Genomic DNA, 19,163 nt, shown 5'->3' with positions numbered 1-19,163 from the left:
CCAGGCTACTGATATCTTTATTGGTGTCTGGATTGCAGTAGCTGTGAGAGTCCGGGGAGAGAGAACATGAGATTTCATTTTACTGGGGAGATAGAAAAGTTGATTTATTGCTGGGGAGGGAAATAAATTAAAATGCAAATAGCAAGAGGTGTGCTTGGAGGCCAGGAGTATGTGGGGGAAGTGATGTATTCACCCAGATCCTTTTTACCCAGTGCTATAGGTCAGTGGGGGATCAGGGAGTCTTCAGCCCTTGTCCTAGCTGTATGACAGCTGTAATCTCATATTTTCATTTACTGTTGAGTATGCCCTTGCAGTATGTGGGAGAAATAAGCAGGTTTGGTTAAATAAGATGCAATCTGGATGCAGGTAACTTCAGAGGCATCCTGAGGGCAGGATTAATGTCCCAGCACTCCTGTTCTGCAGAGCTCGATGGCAGTGGGAGTACCAGGTTTTGTCAGAGTCACTGCATTTTCCTGCGAGCTCTCCGAACTGTGCAAGGAGTCTTTGCAGAGTGACAGAGCAATGGGCTGCCCCTTTGAAGCATTGCTCTTCTGACCCAGCAGGATTTGAGATACGACCTGGCTCAGGCTGCAAATCCTGGGCTGCAAATTTGGAGGCTGGATGAAGGGACAAGCAAAGTTTGGGGTCAGGGAACTTTCCAAGGCCTCTTTAGGTCTGGTAGAATCCATTACGTGCAGATAGAGAGATTTATGGGTCTGGAGGGAGTCTGTTATTTCTCCTTGACAGCTTCTCTCCCTTCTTTCCCTCTTGGCCTATGCTAGCGCAACACACCTGCATTAAGGAGGCTGATGTCTCCGATCTCCAAGCCTTGACTTGCTGTGGAGCAGACGGTCCCACAGCCCTGCTGGAGGAACGCGATAGGGGTTTCATTCTCCCTCCCTTCTTTTTATCATTCTCAATCACATAATCGGGCTGTTTTGCCTCAGCCAAGATCTAATCAGGAAGGATCTGTTTGACTTTCAGCAAAGTCAGCTTGATGGAAACTTTAAATTGAAAGGCTTTTCCCGGCACACTTGAAAACAGTTCCAGTTGGAATCAGTGTCTGGCTGCATGGTTACAACACGAGGAGGTTTCACAGCTTGAGCAGCTTTCCTTCTTCCCAGGGAGGGGGGAAAAGCATCGGCAGCCCCTTAGTCGTCCTGAGCCCAGGGGTTTGGAGGCCCTGGGCCTGAAACTGCACTGTGGGGTCACACTCCCCTCTCCACCGAGAGCACATCATCTTCAAGATGTAAAGCCAGATGCAACCAGGTTCAATGTTTGTGAGAATGAGGAACTTCTTGCGTTATTGAAACTGTAGGCCAAAACAGACTACAGGCTGTCATCAAATAGGATTCAAAGAGAATGATGGGGATGGCTGACCTCTCAGAGGGAGGAGAAGGTTATAGGAGTTGTTCATGAAAGTGCTGCTACCCTGAGGTCTGAGGACTAGGTCTCTGCTTCAGACAGAGAAGGGCATGATGTGTGTGCATTCGGTCTCAGGCTCGCAGCTGGGGTTGTTCTGTGGTGGCTATTTCACCTATTTCAGCCTCAAGCTCCTGCTCTGCATTAAAAGCATGAGGCATGTGGTCTTTTCCTCTTTCTTGCATGCTGTAAATGCAGATGTAAGACCTGGAATGAAATCTCAAGTCTATGCTCTCCCTCCCCTTCCAGTTCCTTGATGTTCCTGTGGCTTAGGGCTATGAGATGAGTGGCCACGGGGGAAAAAGACCCTAAGGGGGCAGATGGAGGCAGTTTCTGGATGTTGGGAGAAGCCCAGTGAGGAAGAGGAGGTGGAGGGAGGAAGGAAGGGAGGCAGCTGTCTGTCCTGTTTTTTAAATTCAGCAGCTATAGTACAGGCAAGAAGATACTTGAGTTTTCTTTCCATATGCCTAGGTGGGTGCTTCTAAGCCTGAAGTAGCTGGTTGGCTGTGTGTCCCTTGCTCAGGAAGAGAGGGCGCTCTTGGTTATCTGCAAGTAGAGTGCCAATCCTTTCATTGCTCCTTGATTGAAGACCCTTCAGTGAGGCCTCCTTGCATTGCCTTAATGACTGAAGTGCCATGTGAGCGCTGTCACTGGGCAGGTGTTTGCAGGCCCTTTCTCTTGGACTCCTGCCACTAATGAAGCCACAACTGAAGCACATCACTGCAAGGACAACAGTTTTTCATGCCCTGATCCCAGTGGGGAAGGCAGTGGCAGAATGGTTGATGAACAGGACTGGTGGGGTGGGGTGGTAACAGCAGTTTTGAGCTGAGCCCATCTTGAACAAGCCCCAGGTCTTGCTGTGGCACGTGGGACAGGCACTGACCTGTCTGCAGGGAGGTCTTTCTTCATATGTGGGAACAATTTCAGATGCCCCCTGCTACTACTCCTTTTCACGCTTTGTTTTGGGGAGATGACTTTTGCAGCAAGGCGTAGGCAGCAGAATCAACCCTAGACGGTGTACGTACGGTGTACCTTCCTGCTCTTCCCAGCAGGTGCTTCCAGGAGACAAAGTCTATTCAGCCATACAGGAGGCTTGTGGAAGAGAAATGCATCATGGCATTTTCATTCCTAGACAGCCACAGTTGCCTTCAGTGAAGCAAAGCTTTCTTGTGTTCCCCTGCCTCCACCTGGTGTAGGCAACAAGTCACTGAGGAGAAATAAAACCTTCTGTTAAGTAGAAATCCTCTCTTAAATAGGAAAAAATGTATACAAACATACAAAATCCAAGTAGAATTATTTCTTTTTCTGGGATCCAGTTGGTTTTGTTGTGTTGGTGCTGCCTGTGGCCTGGTTTTTGGAGCAGTGGTTTCATTCTGTGATCTGCGTAACTGCGTACCTGCCACTTGCTTTAAGACACAGAGAAGCCCAACTTCTCCCCAGGCTAGAGCTGTTTTTAAAGACACTGGGTAGGCTAATGAATACTCCTCGTGATGAGTTGCAAATTTTGTTTTAATTGAATCTTTGAAGCCAAAAAAGGGGGTGAGGGGCCCATTAAATAAATTATTTTAATATAGCAATCAGATGATGCAGGCTCTTCTGTGTTTATTAAAAGGCCTAGTCAGCTCAGGGATCAGCGGTGCGAGAAAAGCCCAGAAAGCCAGCCAGTTTTCGTACTCTGCTGCTGTTTTAGGGCCAGATCTCTCTCCCCAAACAGCATATTTTTAAGCGGCCATGTGAATTCTTATTAGACATCCAAACATAGATATAAAACCAGGTATTGTAAACAGAATTACCCCACGCATAAATGGAGCAAAATATTGTAAGGTCTTTCCTTTTCTTTATCAGGTTACCCAGGCATGTTTTTTTTTTTTAAAAAAAGTCCGCCCACGCAGAGAGACTGGGGAATGCCAAAGCTGCATGAATTTTAATTATGCTAGACATGCAACAAGGGGCTACCTTGTAAAGAATAAAGTTAATAAAACATGGATATGGGCTTAATTCTGCTTAATAAGCAGCCCTGGCAATGCACATTTTAGATGTAATTTACACAGCGTGGAAATTGGGCACAATTCTTAAGAGGTGTCTGCATGCAGACTTTCAAACTCAACAGTGCCTTCCTATTGGAAGAGATTTGTTGCTATGCTGCTGTAAAATGGTGAATTAGGCCATTCATAATTATTGGCCAGAGATGGGCGTCTTTCTTTTCCCTGTGCAACTACAGCAGCAAGCATATACATTTTAAAGTGGTATTAAATTTAAATCTCTCCCGTAACTTTCATGCATGCGTTTTCAGTAGCTATGCAGATAAAACAGCAAAAAACCTGCATACACTTCTATCTGTAGTTAGCTCTGTGTGTACAGAATTAGTAAAGCAGAGGTATGCCTAATGACTGAATCTACAGAACATAGCCCATGGCTTTTGAAGGCTCTATGAAAAATAAACAGGATATTCTGTTAGCAACCCTGCGGGAATCATTGCACTTCACTAAGGAAGGATGCCAATAACCTCCGTTTTGACCTAGATAGATCATTCTGTTTAGGAAGGTAAGGGAATGCAATTCTAGATCTCTTCTCTGTTCAAGCCACCAAAGCCCTGAAATTCAGCCAGGCCTTCATTTTAAACATCAGCACTGAGGACAGAAGAGTTTATTTATCAAGTGAACAAAACCTCAGTGTCTTGAAATGTTTATGTTGGCCTCCTTCCATAGCAAGTGCCTAATGCGTAGGCCCCTGGACGCTTAGGGTGGGGTGGGGATATTTAATAAGCATTGTGAGTCTGATTCTCCAGCAGCCATAGGGATTCTGACCCTCTGCCTGCTCCTGTGTGCAGGATGGGGCCTTTCTTCACAAACTGCAGGAGGAGCATTGACGTATCTCTCCAGCATGATCAAAGCACTGTCTTGCTCGTTCATTTTATGAATCAGTGCTATTCTCTCCTTCCATCTTCATAGTGTGCACTGTGCAGCTTTCCAGACTGGGACTGGAGGTGAGGAGGGAGCCCAGGGGAGAAGAGGCAGGAGGAAAAATTGCCTTAATAATTATATAATATAGAGATTATTATATTGTATTAAAGATAGATAAATATGTAAAGAAAAATATGTGCCTTAAGGAAAAATGCCATATTGGCCCAGTTTGGTCAAACAATTCAGCTTGCATTGGTGGAAACGAGGGATGCAGCCCCTGGGTTCAGCAGGGGCTAGTTGATAGGGAACAGCATAGGCTGCACTACCCTCAAAGAGAAGCAGCTGATACAGATGAAAGTGGGAGATGTTTTGAGCCCTGTTTACCCTAATGGAAGTTGAAGGAAAGAACTTCCACTGGCAGAGACCAAAGCACATGAAGGCTTTTCTGCTGCACTTGGCAGCCCACCAAAGGTAATGTTTCACCTGCAAGAATGACAGTGCAGGCGCATGGTGAGGTTGGCTTTCAGTTCTCCAGCTCAAGACCGTTCTGGCCTTCCTTGGTGTTTATAAAAGCATGGGCTCTTCAGAAAATTTTGTGAAGTTGAGGTATGATCCAGAGTGGTGCAGAGCAGATGCGCATGCCAGTAATGTCACCAGGAGTTCATGGCACTGTGCCCGCGTTCAGAACCAAACCCTGTGGACTCCTTGGCCATCTATAAATAAAGACAGACCTGCGCGTTAGCAAATGCAACATTATATTCAGTTTCACAAGCTCTGCTTTAATTTAATTCCATCACTGCAGAAGCAGAGAGACCTGGGAGAAGCATTTCTTCTTAGAGTTGCAGCAGCTCTCTTTTCAGATCCACAAATCACCAGAAAAAAAAAAATACTGTGGCCAACTTTATCACTGATTAGGATCATTTTTCAGTGCAGAGCTGCTGCTCCCGGTTTACAGCTACACGAAAACCCAAGTTAGTTGCACATCAAAATAACTGAAACTTATCTAATATGGGGGGGGGGGAGGGATAAAACAGCATTCTTTCACCAGAGATTTGAAGACTACAGGCAAAAAAGTATCATTATATATAGATGGAAAACCTCTTTCTTGGGAAGATATCAGATTTGCTCACATCCTTTGAAGATGAAGCTTTGGATAATTCACTGGCAGTTGAGACAGTGATTCTCTGATTGCAAACGGCTTTCTTTAGGCCATGCCTGTACCTTGTACTGCAACATTCTTTGATGTCAAGTGAAATAATCCGGCAGAGAAAATTAAAATATGAAGCATTTTAGTTACAGGAAAGGGAATAAAAATCTTTATTGATTGGGACAGTGAAATCTGCTCAAAGAAGTTGGCAGCAGTTAAAAAGAGATCAACAGCCAAACATTTATATCTCTGTCGTGGTTTAACCCCAGCCGGCAACTAAGCCGCACACAGCCACTCACTCACCCACTACCACCCCCCGGTGGGATGGGGGAGAGAATCGGGAGAGTAAAAGTGAGAAAACTCATGGGTTGAGATAAAGACAGTTTAATAGGTAAAGCAAAAGCCACACAGGCAAGCAAAGCAAAACAAGGAGTTCATTCCCTCCTTCCCATCGGCAGGCAGGTGTTCAGCCATCTCCAGCAAAGCAGGGCTCCATCACGCGTAATGGTTACTTGGGAAGACGAACGCCATCACTCTGAATGTCCCCCCTTCCTTCTTCTTCCCTCAGCTTTCTATGCTGAGCATGACGTCATATGGTGTGGAACAGCCCTTTGGTCAGCTGGGGTCAGCTGTCCCACCCGTGTCCCCTCCCAGATTCTTGTGCACCCCCAGCCTGCTCGCTGGTGGGGTGGGGTGAGAAGCAGAAAAGGCCTTGACTCTGTGTAAGCCCTGCTCAGCAGTAATGAAAACATCCCTCTGTTATCAACACTGTTTCCAGCACAAATCCAAAGCATAGCCCCATACTAGCTACTATGATGAAAATTAACTCTATCCCAGCCAAAACCAGCACAGTCTCCCAAATGGTTTTGAATATCTTCCTCCCCTGTTCTCTCCTGGAGAACCTGTTTCCACCTCGTTCTGGCATGCATAGGGATTAAGAGTGAAAATCAGGAAGTAATGCCAGAGTTTAGTTAATCTTTATGGACATAGTGGGTGGTGGTTTCAGCTGCCTTTTTTCCCAATGCATTAAAATAGTTTAGAGCCGAAGTTCTTGTAACGAAGTAGTTACAAAGATTATTTTGCTGAAGTTGGTAATTCCTAGGGGGTGCCACCAACTGGTTTAAAGTGCCCTCTTCAGCTGGGTACATGCTTCACCCCTACACCTCCAGGACTGGATTAGCTTGCACGCTCCCCAGGCGAGACACCGACCCCCCCAGGCAGCGCAGCCCTTGGGGTGCCGGGGGCTGTCGCCCTGTCTCTGCTTGCACGGAGAAGCAGGGAAAGCCACGGAGATGCTCGGCTGCTGCTGAGGCTGGGTGCCCGGGCACCTACAGCAATGGCCGAGGAGCTGGCCGGGGTGGCTGCGCAAGTGGCAGGCGGCTCCGTCGGAGGGAGCGGGCGGGGCTGCGGCTCCGGGGAAGCCCGGCTCCCCGCGGGGGCGTCGGGCCGGCCCGGGGGGGCTCCCGGGGGCTGCCTGGGCGGAGGGGGCAGAGCCGCCGCGGAGCTGCAGTTGCCTCGCTCTGCCTGCGCGATTTTTCTCATCCAAACCTCGATCACGTAGGATTGCGTAGAGGAGGGCGAGGGGGAGCAGCTGCAATTCTTCCCGAGCCCGGAGCTCAGCTCCCGGCCGGCACCGACCCGACCCGCCCCGCCTGGCCGCCGCGGGGCTGCGGGGCTCCCCGCCGCCTTGGCAGCAGCCCCGCGCGGCGTGGGCGTCCGGGGGGGCTTCCCCGGCCCCTCCCTCCCCTCTCCTCCCCCCGCCTCCCCTCGTCCCCCCCTCCCGCTGCCGGGCCGGGCCGGAGGATGCGGGCGGGCAGCGGGCGCGGCTCGGCTCCTCCTCGCCCCGCCGCTGTCGGGCGGCACCGCGGAGCATCCTGAGCCCCGCGCGGAGCAGCAGCAGCGGCAGCCGCACCCCCCCGCCCTCCTCCTCCACCTCCTCCCCGCCTCGCATCGCTCCTCCCGCCGCGGCAGCCGGGCCCGGGGCCGCCCCGGTACCGAGCGCTCCGCGGCCTCCCGCCGGGCCGGACGATGTGGGTTGCTGCCGTCGGGGAGAGCCGCTGCCGGGGCAGAGGCGGCGAGCAGGGCTGGGGGAGCTGCGCCAGCCATGGCGCTGTGAGCCCGGGCCGCCGAGCTGCGGCGATGTGAGCCCGCACCCGCGGCCGGGGCGCCTCTTTTTTTTTTTATTTTAAATTTAATTTTATTGTATCGCCTCTTTTTTGTTTGTTTGCTGGCTTGGTGCTTTTTCCCGTGGCTGCTTTTTCCTTCCCCTCCCGCCCTCTCTGCGAGCGGAGTGGGGAGGGGGGGAAAAGAGGAAGAGGAGGAGTGCAAACAGAAATGCAGCGCGGCTCGCCCTGAGCCCGGCCGCGGGAGCGGAGCGGAGCCGCGGGACGCGTCCATGTGCGCGCAGTGCCGCGCCGCGCCTCGGAGCCACCGCGCTGGGGCCGCGGCCGGCCGCGGGCCGGGGGGGCTCTGACTCATCCCACGGCCCCTCGCCGGAGGGCGGCCGGCGGGAGGCAGCGCCGCCGCCTGCGCCCGGGCGGAGCGGAGCGGAGCGGCACCGCGCCGCAGGGACCCGCGGATCCTTCGCGCCCCCCCCACCCACCCCCTTTGGACACAGCTGCCGCCGGCGGACCTTTGCGAGCGGGGCAGCCGCCTCCCGGATTTACAAGGCGCGGGGGTGCTGCCAGCCCGGCCGGGGGTCTCGCCGACGGCCGCCCGCGCCGGGATTTGCGCTCCCCGGGGGACAGACCCATGGGCGGCGGGGTCCGGTGGCCAGCCATGGTTGTTAGCCCGGGCGCCCTGCTCCGCCTGGCCGGCTGAGCCCTCCCCGGCGCCGGGACTCGGGGCTGCAGCGCGTTAAGCGGGGTGTCCCCGTCCCCCGTCCCCGCGGGGCGCGGCGGCGGCTCGGCCCCAGCGCGCCCGGGCGGCGCCCCCCGGAGCGGCGCGGAGCGGCGCGGGGGGCCCATGAGCGGCGATGGCAGCGGCTATCGCCAGCTCGTTGATCCGGCAGAAGCGGCAGGCGAGGGAGTCCAACAGCGATCGGGTGTCCGCCTCCAAGCGCCGCTCCAGCCCCAGCAAGGACGGGCGCTCCCTCTGCGAGAGGCACGTCCTGGGGGTCTTCAGCAAAGTGCGCTTCTGCAGCGGCAGGAAAAGGCCGGTGAGGAGGAGACCGGGTGAGTACGGCGGGCCGGGGCCGTGGGGACCCGCTCCGCGGGGTGGGGCAGCCCCGGGGCCGCCGGGATGGGTGCGCCGGGGGGGCCGGCCGGCCCCGGGGCTCTCCCGGCACCGCCGGGTGCCGTCTGGGGACAGGCTTGCTCCGCGCTCAACTTTCGCCTGGGTCCTGGCGGTCTCCTTCCCCGGGCCGGTGGGGTGGGTGGGCACGGACCAGCCGCCAGCATCCCTCCGCCGCTGTCCGAAGCGTGAGCAAAGCGGGTCCTCCGGCAGGAGAGACCCTACGGCTTAATCCGTGCTAGCTTAACCCAGAATTGTATTTTTCCACCTCCCTGTACGTACACTTTTTAAACAGTCTCTTCTTATTTTCTGCATAGTGACAAGGAAATCGATAAACTGAGGATCAATTAGAATTGTGGCCATTTGATAACTAGATCCATCAAGTGCTACTTCGCAAGCAGAGTTGCATAGGGAATTTCATTAGCTCAGAAGGCTTTCCAGATGGCAGCTGCACGACCATTGCACCTAACAGTGAGCTTGCAAGGACCTAGAAATGCATTTTAGGATAGTCTTTTTTTCCTTTCTTTTCTTTATCTTTTTTGCGTGTGTGTGTGCTCAGTCTTGGTTCCTTATGGAAAACTTCAGCCCAAGCGTACATGTTGCTCACATTTCCACGATGAAGTCCCACCACCCACAGTTTCAGTTCTGAGCGGCGCTTTGTGCTCTCAGCTGTCCTTGGTAGGCGTGAGAACTCAGTACCTGGCAAGAATAGGCCCTCTGTGATTTCTCAGTGGAATTATTATTTACTTCTTCCTTTATTTTTTCACTGCTATAAATCACCACTAAGGTAAGAAAACAGCAATTGGTTTGAGAAGCTGTTGTGAACATATACTCTTCTCAAGTGTCCACTAGTATTAAGGTTAAAAAAGAGTGATACCCATTTACTTAGCTCTTTGGGATGTACCATCAACTTGTGTAATCCTCCCATGTTTTCTGTATACATTAATATTTTGTTTGTTGGTTAGTCTCTTCATCTGAAGTCTGTCAGTCATGACTCTAGAGCAAGGTGTCAGAGCTAGCTGAGGGCTGCTCTTCTGGTCTGTAGATTGAGGTACGTGACCTGTAGTCAAGCAAGGAACAAAAAGAAATAGGGGAAAGCCTCTCACCATAGAAGGCTGTTGTCAACAAAAAGGAAAGAATAATTGCTCTGGGTTGCTGTCAGCACCCTCGATTCACAGGCTGTGGGGCAGGGACTATATTTAGCTAGCAACATGCTTCAAGACTTGCAATGCATGGGTTAGGCTGTGAAAATCAGACTCTTTAATGGTCTGTTTTAAAGCAGTTACCAAAAGAGAACGCACAATATCTCAAGTATTGACTTGAAATATTCAAAGGGAAAAATGTTGCCTTTCTTTTTTTTTCCACTCAAGTTATGATGAGTGGTAGCTTGCTGGACCATCCTGTATATTAGTTAGCCTGTGACCCAGACCAAAAGATGGCTCTTGCCCAGAAACAGCGTGGTCGTTTTGTCTCAGGAATCGCTCTTTGTAGGATCGAGAGTGGGACCTAGGAGTCTCACTGATGAAATCTTTTCCCATTCCTCTTTCCTCCTCATTTCTATCTGCTATTGAATGAGGTCCCTCAAGGACTAAAAGGGGTGGGATGTCTAGACCTGTTCCCAGGATTTCAAGATGCTTCGTCGCATTAAAGTTTGAGTGACTTTTACAGCAGGGTGTGGTTGGTGAGTCTGTATTGGTCCTACCACCGTGCTGCCAGCTGCACAGGTTGAATTCTGCTTCCTTTGGACTCACTAAATGCCTGTGAGGAATTGATGAATTCTAAGAATTCCCTCAACTTCCACGGACTTTCATGCTGAGGAAGGTGTTCAATAACTTACAGACCAGAGTGATTTAAGGAAGACTTTTTATTGACTTAGAAGAAGTATCAATGCTACTCAGTGCTGTAAAAATAGAGCTGTTCAGTCTTTAGAGCTGTCAATCACTTGTAACCAGTACTGTATTCATTTTATAAAATTAAAGAAGTAGAGGAATTAAGTTTCTTTGAAAAAAATTTAAGTGTCCTTTTCTAGGCTATGGACTGTGTCTGCTTTAGTTCCTTATATCCGTCTTTTAAATAGAGATTTATTTCACTGGTACATCCTATTCCTGGACTCAGGTGTGCTGCTCAGAAGGCAGCATGCCACTGGGTTTGCTGCTGCTCAGATTGTTTATTCAGGGAGTGTATTGTGCCCAGATAACTTATTCATTGCAGAGTCTCTCTTCTGCATAGAAAATTACATGCAAATGAATTGAAACTGGTTTAAAGAAACGTGCATACATTGTGCAGTGACCCACAACCCCAGTGATTATGTGTACTTAATGATATGCTGGCTCAGTAGTTTGCAAGTCAGTGAAAGGAACGTGAGAAACATCCATGTTCAAAAGGGGTACAGTCGCATTTGGAAATGGTACAGTGCTAGGGGAATTATCTTTACCATTTTAAACATGACCTCGTTTTATGGCTATGAGGAGTAACTTGTCAAAATACTTCACATTTACAGATTGATTTTTATCTGTAGTACTCAACAAGCTCTACCAAATGGAGAGGATTCTTCCCATTTTACAGAAGGTGAGACCAAGGTACGGAGCAGTTACCTGACACAGAGACCCAATTCCTGGTGCGCGTTCCAGTGCGCTGCGCTCTGGGACCCCGCTGCCAGTGAGCTTACGATGCGGCAATGGTGGAGCTGTAGCAACTTGCACCATTACAGAAAAATAACACTGATGGTGGTTCACGTTCCCTTTGCTTTTGTAAAAGTAACTGTGAGCTTACGTCAATTAAGTGTTTTTTAATGTGTGACTCAAGCAGTGCTATAACTAAAATATTCAGTAAAGATGTGTGCGAGCAGAGTTACATTTTGCACTAGTTGACACCTTGTGCTTCATTTCGCAGCTTGTGTGAAGGGAGAGTGAAATACTCCTGCTCTTGTATGGGAAGGGAGAATTTGCAGCCAGTAGAAGTTCAGGCTCACTTGGCAGTGGGCATGAGTAGTCGCGGGTTTTGGCAAGCTATGGGGAACCAGGTCCATGCAGGGACATCTTGTATAATCAAAGCTATCAGCTCCTAGGGAAAACAGACTGCAGAAACGTCTCAATTGTCGGTTGTAATAAGCACCACGTTGTAAAATGAGCACTTGTTTCGTCTGCCTTTTTGATGGGCAAAGGCAGCTCTCTCACACGTACGCTCTATCTTCTTTTATATCTCTTACATGTGTTTGGCTCTGAGATGTGATTTATCGGTTTAAGATAGGCCAAATAAGGATGCTGAGTGCTGTGGACTAGGCTGAAAATTTGGACACGTGGGCTTAATCCCATTATTGTAAATTAATACAAGTCATTGGCCGCAATTGTGCAGGTGCCAAGCAAAATATGTGTATGTTGAACAGTACCTGTACAAGTATATGTATGAAGTACAGCTGGAAAAGATTAAATTATATATTTTGCTCTGACTATAGTAACTTGATAGAGGATTCAAAAGAAAGTGCTGTATGGCATGGCTTTTTGGTGCAGGTTCAAGAGATGGACCTTTAATCAGAAAATGATAGATCCAAGAGGTGAATGCAGAAGACCAGGCAAAGCAGCTCTCTCTACAGGACTTCTCTACCAACAAATGGTTGAACCAAGTAGTTGCATCCCCTTTGTGGCTCAATTAAAGCATCCAGGCGTATCCCTTCTTCAGCTGTTTTGTAACAGGCTGGAAGCCCCGGGCTGGTGGGTCCAGCTTGTTTGTGAACGGTGTGGCTGTTGCTTCACTGACCGTCTTTGCAGGCAGAGCTCACCCTGGAGGGCTGGGCTGGAGCTGGCCTTCCATCATGCCATGGCCACTGAACGGCTAAGGTGAGGAGTCTGGGGGCCTTGCATGAAGGGAAACAGGCTGGAGCATCAGGCACAGTATCTGTGGGGGTTGTTGGGAATTTTGTTGGAGTGAAGCCCACTAAAAGGGTGTCGTTATTTGGGGAAATCATATTTGAATTCAGGCAGCTTTGGGTCAGGCGGTGCCAGGCACTGTGTAGCGTCGTCTCCATCCCTTCAGGTGTTGCTTCTGTAGATGAGTTTCCAGCTCAGAATGCAGAGCTCAGTCTCAAACTGTTTTTTACTCCAGGAAAAAGGAAAAAATTCTGCATTTTTTTTTCCTTTTTTTTCCCCATTTGATATACATTTTGTGCTCCTCCAGGAAAAGGATGCTTTTCCTTAAGGAGATCTAAAGGCTTCTTCTAAATTGAAGGAAATGGCTCACACATAGAAAAAAAGCGTCGACTTAAACCATGTTTTCCCTTTGCAGTATTTCTTGTTTTGAATAATAAATGGAGATTTGGAATTTAAAATATACGTATGTAGATATTTTTGCAGCAGTATAAGTAAAATATAAGAGCAACTTCAGTTGAAGGACACAGAAGGACTTTGTTCATTCGGAGATTCATTTAAAATATTTGAGAAGTCTGTCATCTCTGCAAGCTGTTAAATTCCCTGAGTTAAATCCTGAAGTCCTTTCTGATTTCATGCAGGGTGAAAATGATGATTGAAGCTCATGGAAAAAAACACCTTTTTAGCTCCCCGTTAAATTTGTTGTAGTCCTTGCCTGCTTTTATGGAGTGGTTCATCTCAGAACAGCTGTAGTATCTGCCTAACCTGTGGTATTTGGCCCCTCCATTGCTGCTACAGTATCCTGATGCTGGCTCCGTTATCTCAGTGCATAGCTGCTGTCTGCAGTAGGATTCAGGCTGGATCACAATGCTTTTCCATAGCGTGTGTACGTGTATCTGGGTGCGTGCCCAGCCAAGGGGGATCCATCACATTCTTCTGCCTGCTCCTCTGCAGAATTTGGTGCTGTGCCCCACCTCTAAGGAGAGGCTGGAGGGAGTGGAAATGGCTGGAAATCCTGGCATTGCCTGGCTAGCAAGAGCTCTTAGAAGTGCTAGCTGAGACGAGGGCATGTGTGCCAAGTGGCTGGCCAAACATGAGCCTAGACAACGTCAAGGGGAAGGGGCACAGCCTTGAGGGCGTGCATCCTCCTTGTTTGGGGCAGTCTGTTGTTGGTGAGGTCTGCCATTGGTGCTGTAAGCTCCTTCTGCACCCACCAGTGCTAATGAGTGCCACAATAATCAGGAGGGGGGAAAAGGCTCCCTCCTGCTCATGACAGCTTGGCAGATGGGTTTCATTTTATTAAATTGATCCTCGGGGGTGGTATCGCACACATTCGTGACTTGCAGATGTGGTGACTGTCACGGTGTGTGTCTGTGCTCAGTTACTAGGGGGGGCCAGATAGCAACCCCGAGCTCTCCGGCTTTAAAATCTGGGGAAGAACTGCAGGCTCCTGGCTTACTCCAGAGCATGGAAAGCTCAGCAGCCAGCCTGGTTTGCAACACAGCTCGTGAGTGAGCATGTCAGTCAGTAAGCCACTTCGTACTAGTTCTGGACTGGATATGGTTGATGCCAAGAAAATCTGTGGAAGTCATCCAAGCTCCTAGAGGGATGGATATCTTCTCTCCCCATGGCCTCAGGGGTAGCTGTGCTTGTGGGAGCAGTGAAAATCATTAGCCAGCAGAGGAGGTTCACCATTAGAGCAATACAAATGATTGATTCCTCTGTCACCAGCCAAATGGAAAAGTCAGGGCGAAAAGAGGTTCATGAGTGATTATTTTCCCTCCCCATAAAATAAAAGATCCACATAAATCAGTTTATCATTGACTGATATAACTGTTTTTTGGGGAAAAAAAAGAGTGCAGTTTTATTTGGAGGATTTTTATATGTGTATTTTTCTTTAACTTTCAGGTATACTTCTAAATGAAATGTTTTGAAATAAAAACCCAAAATCTTGAGTTCCAAAAATACCAAAATGAAGGCAAGATTTTCTTCCTTCCTTCCTTTCTTCCTTTCTTGCTTTGCTGAATTCAGCATGAATTTAGAATAATTTCAGTAGACCAGATACTGCATATTTTAACAGATATCTATTACAAAAAAAATTAAACAGCTTGACTCGGGCAGTGTGGAGAGCAGAGCTGCCACGGGAGCCGAAGAGGTTGTAAGAATCTCGCTCCTGTGAGAGACAAACATGATCATGAGTCTCACTATGTTGAGGAGCAAGTTCAAACTCACTTGGGCTTTTCTTCCTTCTTTGCCCTCCCCGGATGGGCACACCATGAACTGCCAGATAGCACGGTGGCCAGGCAGGCGTTTGTTCCATCCCTCTGGCATTTGTTCCATTTGATCCAACCCTTTGAACAGTCATGTGCACATTATTTCTGGGAGTTTCCTACTCCTGCACAGTTGAAGGCAAGCTGTGATTTATTATTATTAAAATCAAAGCAAGAACTTTAACAAGCAAAACATGGAAGAGATCGACATCCCTTTCATATTGGCAAGCTCCATAGCTTGGCAGGAGAAGGTGACCAAGAGAGCAGTTCAGGGAAAGCAGGTCCAGAGAACTAACCTTTAAATACACATACATTTCCATATGCTCTGTGTTCCCATGTTCTGTCCTAGCATCATTGCATGGCTGCATTACTGTTGTGCCTTAATTTTGGAAGTCTCTTCTGAAGTGACCCGTACCAACATCATCTACTCTGTACCTGGGCTGCAGACACTGCAGTCCATCAGGGAACGGTACCTCTATACTCTGTTCTCCTGTTTAATACATGGTTTGTCTCTATTCCCTAGCTAACACAATATTCTTCATATTAATATATTATCCTTTCTGAGCATAAAGCAAACTACTACATTTGTTGTTTTACCTTTACCCTGCTCTGACATGTAGCAGAGTCCTGAAATAACTTGGCCTTTCCGGAGGCTGGTTTTACTTTGTATCTCTATTAAAAGCTGTAGTAGAGCCACGGACACACTTTGTGTCCCTCACCCAGTGAACACCGCTAGCGGGGGCTCCTGGAATAAATTATTTTTAAAGGGAGGGTTTGCGCTTTGAGGGGAGTCAATGTGGACACTGAATTTTTGCAGCACGGTAGCAGGGCTGTAGGGCTACAGCTTCCTGACAGCACTGTCACTGAAAATAGCAGCTACGACACATTTTTAAAATGGTAAAACAGAAGGCAGCTTTCTAGAGAGCTGTGGAAAACAACTCTGGTATTCACTGTTCAGGCAGACCACTCTGGCTTTTCCAGCCCCCATGCTGCAGCATAGACAAATATCCGTGTGCTTGTTCCAAGGACTGAATTGGGGCTCTCTGAAACCCTGATGGAGCTTATGTGGCTGCTGAGAAAATCCAGCTGATGCACCCTGACACCTGTCAGACACCTCTGCTGTCCCGTGCTCATTCCAGGATGTCCCAGCTAAAGGTGACAGAGGGACAAAGCCACGGGCTTGGAGGCAGGGTGGTGGCTTGAGCCCTGAGCCCTTCTTGTCCGCAGGGATGAGCTGCTGGCTGGTTTCTGGCACGATGGGGAAGGCTGGCTCCATGCAGTGCCTCTGGGCATTTCTGCTCTCTGCCTTTTGCCCATGGAGCAGGCTGGGCTGTGAGAGGGGGTTAATGCTGGAAACAGCATCATCCACCGAATGGGGCTTTGCAGCTCTGTTCCTGCATCTGCTCTGTGGCATTGGGTTTGTCCCTTTCCCCCAGTATCCCAGGGAGATGGCTGCACTGCTGTGCCTGCGGTCTGTCTCAGGAGATGCTGTATGGGATTGTGCTGCTTCTGGCAGAGCTCTACATTTGGAGGAGTGTCAGGCTCTTGTGCAGACCCTGGCTTGGGCCAGGGCAAGGCAGGGGTAGCAACAGCAGCTCCTCTCTCTTCTCAGCAGCATGTGCATCTGTTGTACCTGAAGTTGTACATGGGAGGAAGGGGAGATTTTGTCCAAGGGACACCTCTTTCAGAGTCTGCCTTGTATCAGTGCCCTCTTCTCCTTCAGCATTACGGAGCACAAGGATGAAGTCTGTTTTGGATGGTCCTTGGCACCATCACGTTCCCAAAGAGTAAACCCTCAGCTGGGGACCTGTGGCACTTCTCTGGCCAGAAGGTGGGCAGCCACAGTGAAAGGAGGGATGCGGTTATGCTGCCGCCTGCCTGCGCTCCCCGTCTTTCTGGGGCCTTTTCAGTGCAATAGCTCATGTTTGGAGTGCTTGGCTCTGTTGATAGATGTCAGAAAAGGGGAGATGGGAAATGGCTGGTTGCTTCCAATGGCAGGGGGCTGGATTTGAAGATGAAGATCCAGGGCTAGATACAGCTGTTACGGTGATGAAAAGCAGAGAGCTTCTCCTTCATCGCGCAGCAGCATCCATGGAGCACGCTGTGCAGAGCTCTCTCCCCGTGGCACTCCTGTCTGACTCTCACTCCAGCAGCGTGCTCTGTCAAGGGTATGTGTGACATCCAGTGAACGGCTATATGCTGTGAACTGGCAAAATATCCACAGAGAGGCAATATAATTCTGTTACTTGTTCCTCTTTCCCAGCTGAAAGCTGATTGCGGTCATGATAAAGATAAAACCCCAAAACATTCCTTTCTTGAAATACTTCAGCATTTTGGATTGAAATGAATGAAGAAAAGAGCCAGGTCTTGGGGTTAATAGAATATGCTCACTTAATTGATACTTATCTAGAACAGCTTAGTTTGCAGTCCCCTCCCCTTGCTGGCTGCACAGATAGTTTCTTTGCTTAGTAGTTGCCACCCATATTGCCCAAACTGCCAAATAAATACATTTCCTTCATTCCCCAAAGCAAAACTGTTTGTAAAAGGTAAAGCAGTATGGGACTGCTGCAAGTGAAGCCAGGCTGCAAAGAGCCAGTCCACATCTTCCAGAAAATTGAAAAACAGGGAGAAATTAGCAAAAAGATACAGCGGTTTTGGCTTCCAGGGACTGGCTTGAGGTTGGGAAGCACATGGCAGTTGCTGAAGGATGCTCCCTGGGGACCTGGGAGCCGCTGGGCTGCAGGAGATGCAGGGATCACACATTGGCAGGCGAGGGGCTTGGACCGTCCACCCGCTCCCAAGCCGGTCCTTTCCCTGGCACAGCTCCTAACTGGATCTGGGTCTGAATTGCTGGCTGCCTGCACCCGCCGCCTTGGTTATCGATCTGCAGCCGTTCGTGCGGGCATCCTCTGGTGACCGACATCACTCTCCTCTGGGGATTTTCTGTGACGGTGGCTAAAAGGGCTGGCAGAGTGTGCGGTATAACTACCAGCGCTCTGCTGGCTTTTTATAGTTTGGTTTTATGCTCTTCAGTACAGGGTCTGCCTGCTGGCTAATGCACAGCATTGTTATTTTAAAATTTATAAACATTTGTTTTGGCTTTTATTGCATTTCCTTCTGCGCCACTCCTACCTTCTCTGCTTCCTCAAACATTTCCTCTACTAGTTTTCTTTCTATTTCTTCAAAACCACAGGTCTACTTTCCATTAAATAAATTTTAGGTTTTAGAGCTAGAGCCCAATAGCGGCTCCTGAATGATTAGAAACCACCAGGCGAAGTTTGAGAGCTCCTTTGCCCTGAGCACTCAGGCAGAGAGTGGCTCCTGGGCAGCTGGAGGAGCAGGAGCTGTGTTCGGAGACCTGTTGGAGAGGCAGATTTTCTGTTTTCGCTCCATCTGCACTGTGTCATCCTGAGCACACGCATCCCTGGAGAGGGATTTCGCTGTTTACAGCTCTCTCCCGAGACAGCAATGGGGCAGCCGGTGAACCTGCCTGTCTTGCTGGAGTCCTTGGGGCCACCTGGCATTGGGAACGAGGTGTTTGTAGTGAAATATAAACCATGAAACACCATCCTTATTTAAAACACAGCTTTAGATGGAATGAGGTGGATGATGGCTTTCTCGCACTGCAAGCGTTTTCATTAGGTTGAAGGAAACCTCTGGCTCAGATGGAAAATAAAATCATTCTGCAGGTAAAAAAAGGTGTATTTTCGCAAAGCAAAAGGAAAGAAGAATGGAACTTTGAGTCACATGGCAGATTTTGGCCATTTTTAGCATGATCTTGCTCTTCGAAGTGTAATGTTTCAAACTAGAGTGGCACAAGCAGCACATTTTCTTTATGCATTTGGATGTTGTGTAAGATTTGTTGAAATTTAGTAACATAATTTTGGGTCAAAAAATGCTTGCAAACTGCTACAGGAAAACTTAAGCTGCATTAGCGCAATAAGCAAAAAAATTCTTATAATACAACCTGACTGATTCAAGCTTTAATTTTTCCACATCACAGACTCATTACTTATTAATTAAAGAAGTCTTCCACCTCCCACCTCTCATCCCTTTGGAAAAATGCTGAGGGACTAGCAAAACGCAATGTTATTGCCTGTTGTTAGTGAATGCTTGCAGAGTGATGCTGGGACCCAAATTTTACCCTCAGTTGCCATCCACTGATTACGTAGGGCTCTTCTGTGGGCTGGTGTTGGTAGGACCAGGTACCCTCCCCAAGACCAATAGCATCTTAAGCGATTAGTTTCTGCTCAGTGCTTGTTGATAGCGTGTTCTGTCTATTTTATATTTTAGTGAATTTACTTCTCTAGGTGTGCGGAGCGTGGTG

The 19,163-nt window shown here is 49.0% G+C and overlaps 1 protein-coding gene across 3 annotated transcripts in view; it reads left to right on the top strand.

Moving 5' to 3' along the window:
* The window catches only part of FGF12 (fibroblast growth factor 12), a 232,338-nt gene that overhangs the window by 118,915 nt on the left and 94,260 nt on the right, over positions 1-19,163 (top strand). The window contains exon 1 of one of the 3 annotated variants that reach the window (XM_087739168.1): positions 8,150-8,645. The exons of the other annotated variants lie outside the window; for them this stretch is intronic. Coding sequence (XP_087595294.1) covers positions 8,447-8,645 — 199 coding nt within the window. The 5' untranslated portion in view covers positions 8,150-8,446. Of the gene's footprint in view, positions 1-8,149; positions 8,646-19,163 lie in introns of those variants that run through there. 3 annotated transcript variants of the gene reach the window in all.

The sequence above is a fragment of the Nipponia nippon genome, unplaced genomic scaffold, assembly GCF_047370975.1.
Source record: "Nipponia nippon isolate SJK-2023a ecotype South Korea unplaced genomic scaffold, ASM4737097v1 scaffold_7, whole genome shotgun sequence".
Classification (NCBI taxonomy): Eukaryota; Metazoa; Chordata; class Aves; order Pelecaniformes; family Threskiornithidae; genus Nipponia; species Nipponia nippon.
Note: the sequence above shows the minus strand (reverse complement) of the source record. Positions and strands in the feature narration are given on the sequence as shown.